Source organism: Etheostoma spectabile, chromosome 9 (genome assembly GCF_008692095.1).
Source record: "Etheostoma spectabile isolate EspeVRDwgs_2016 chromosome 9, UIUC_Espe_1.0, whole genome shotgun sequence".
Lineage (NCBI taxonomy): Eukaryota > Metazoa > Chordata > Actinopteri > Perciformes > Percidae > Etheostoma > Etheostoma spectabile.
This window is the reverse complement of record NC_045741.1, coordinates 3,365,572-3,366,122: the sequence shown is the minus strand read 5'-3', so window position 1 is coordinate 3,366,122 and position 551 is coordinate 3,365,572. Positions and strand designations below refer to the sequence as shown.

Sequence of the window (551 nt, the reverse complement as noted above, 5' to 3'; positions counted from 1 at the left end):
AAATGTATTATTATTATTATTATTATTAAAGTAAATGCAACATCACTCACCTCCAGCGGTAAAATGAACGACTTCCATATCACCGATGTAGAGGGCCCAGTGCTGGTATAACCCTCGGGAGATCTCGATCAGGTCTCCGGGCTTTGCATCAAACTAAAATCATGAAAAAACAATTATAATGTACAAATCATAAAAGGAGACCATAAAACAAGATCCAGGGTACAAGCGGCCGAAATGGGTTTCCTCAGGAGGGTGGCTGGCGTCTCCCTTAGAGATAGGGTGAGAAGCTCAGTCATCCGAGAGGAGCTCGGAGTAGAGCCGCTGCTCCTTCACGTTGAAAGGAGCCAGTTGAGGTGGTTGGGGCATCTGGTAAGGATGCCTCCTGGGCGCCTCCCTAGGGAGGTGTTCCAGGCACGTCCAGCTGGGAGGAGGCCTCGGGGAAGACCCAGGACTAGGTGGAGAGATATCTCCAACCTGGCCTGGGAAAGCCTCGGGATCCCCCCAGTCGATGTGGCTCGGGAAAGGGAAGTTTGGGGTCCCCTACTGGAGCT

The 551-nt window shown here is 51.4% G+C and overlaps 1 protein-coding gene across 1 annotated transcript in view; it reads right to left on the bottom strand.

Annotated features, from left to right (window-relative positions):
• LOC116696091 (phospholipase A and acyltransferase 3) overlaps positions 1-551 on the bottom strand; it is a 4,511-nt gene that overhangs the window by 1,728 nt on the left and 2,232 nt on the right. The window contains exon 2 of the mRNA XM_032526813.1: positions 51-153. Coding sequence (XP_032382704.1) covers positions 51-153 — 103 coding nt within the window. The remainder of the gene's footprint in view (positions 1-50; positions 154-551) is intronic.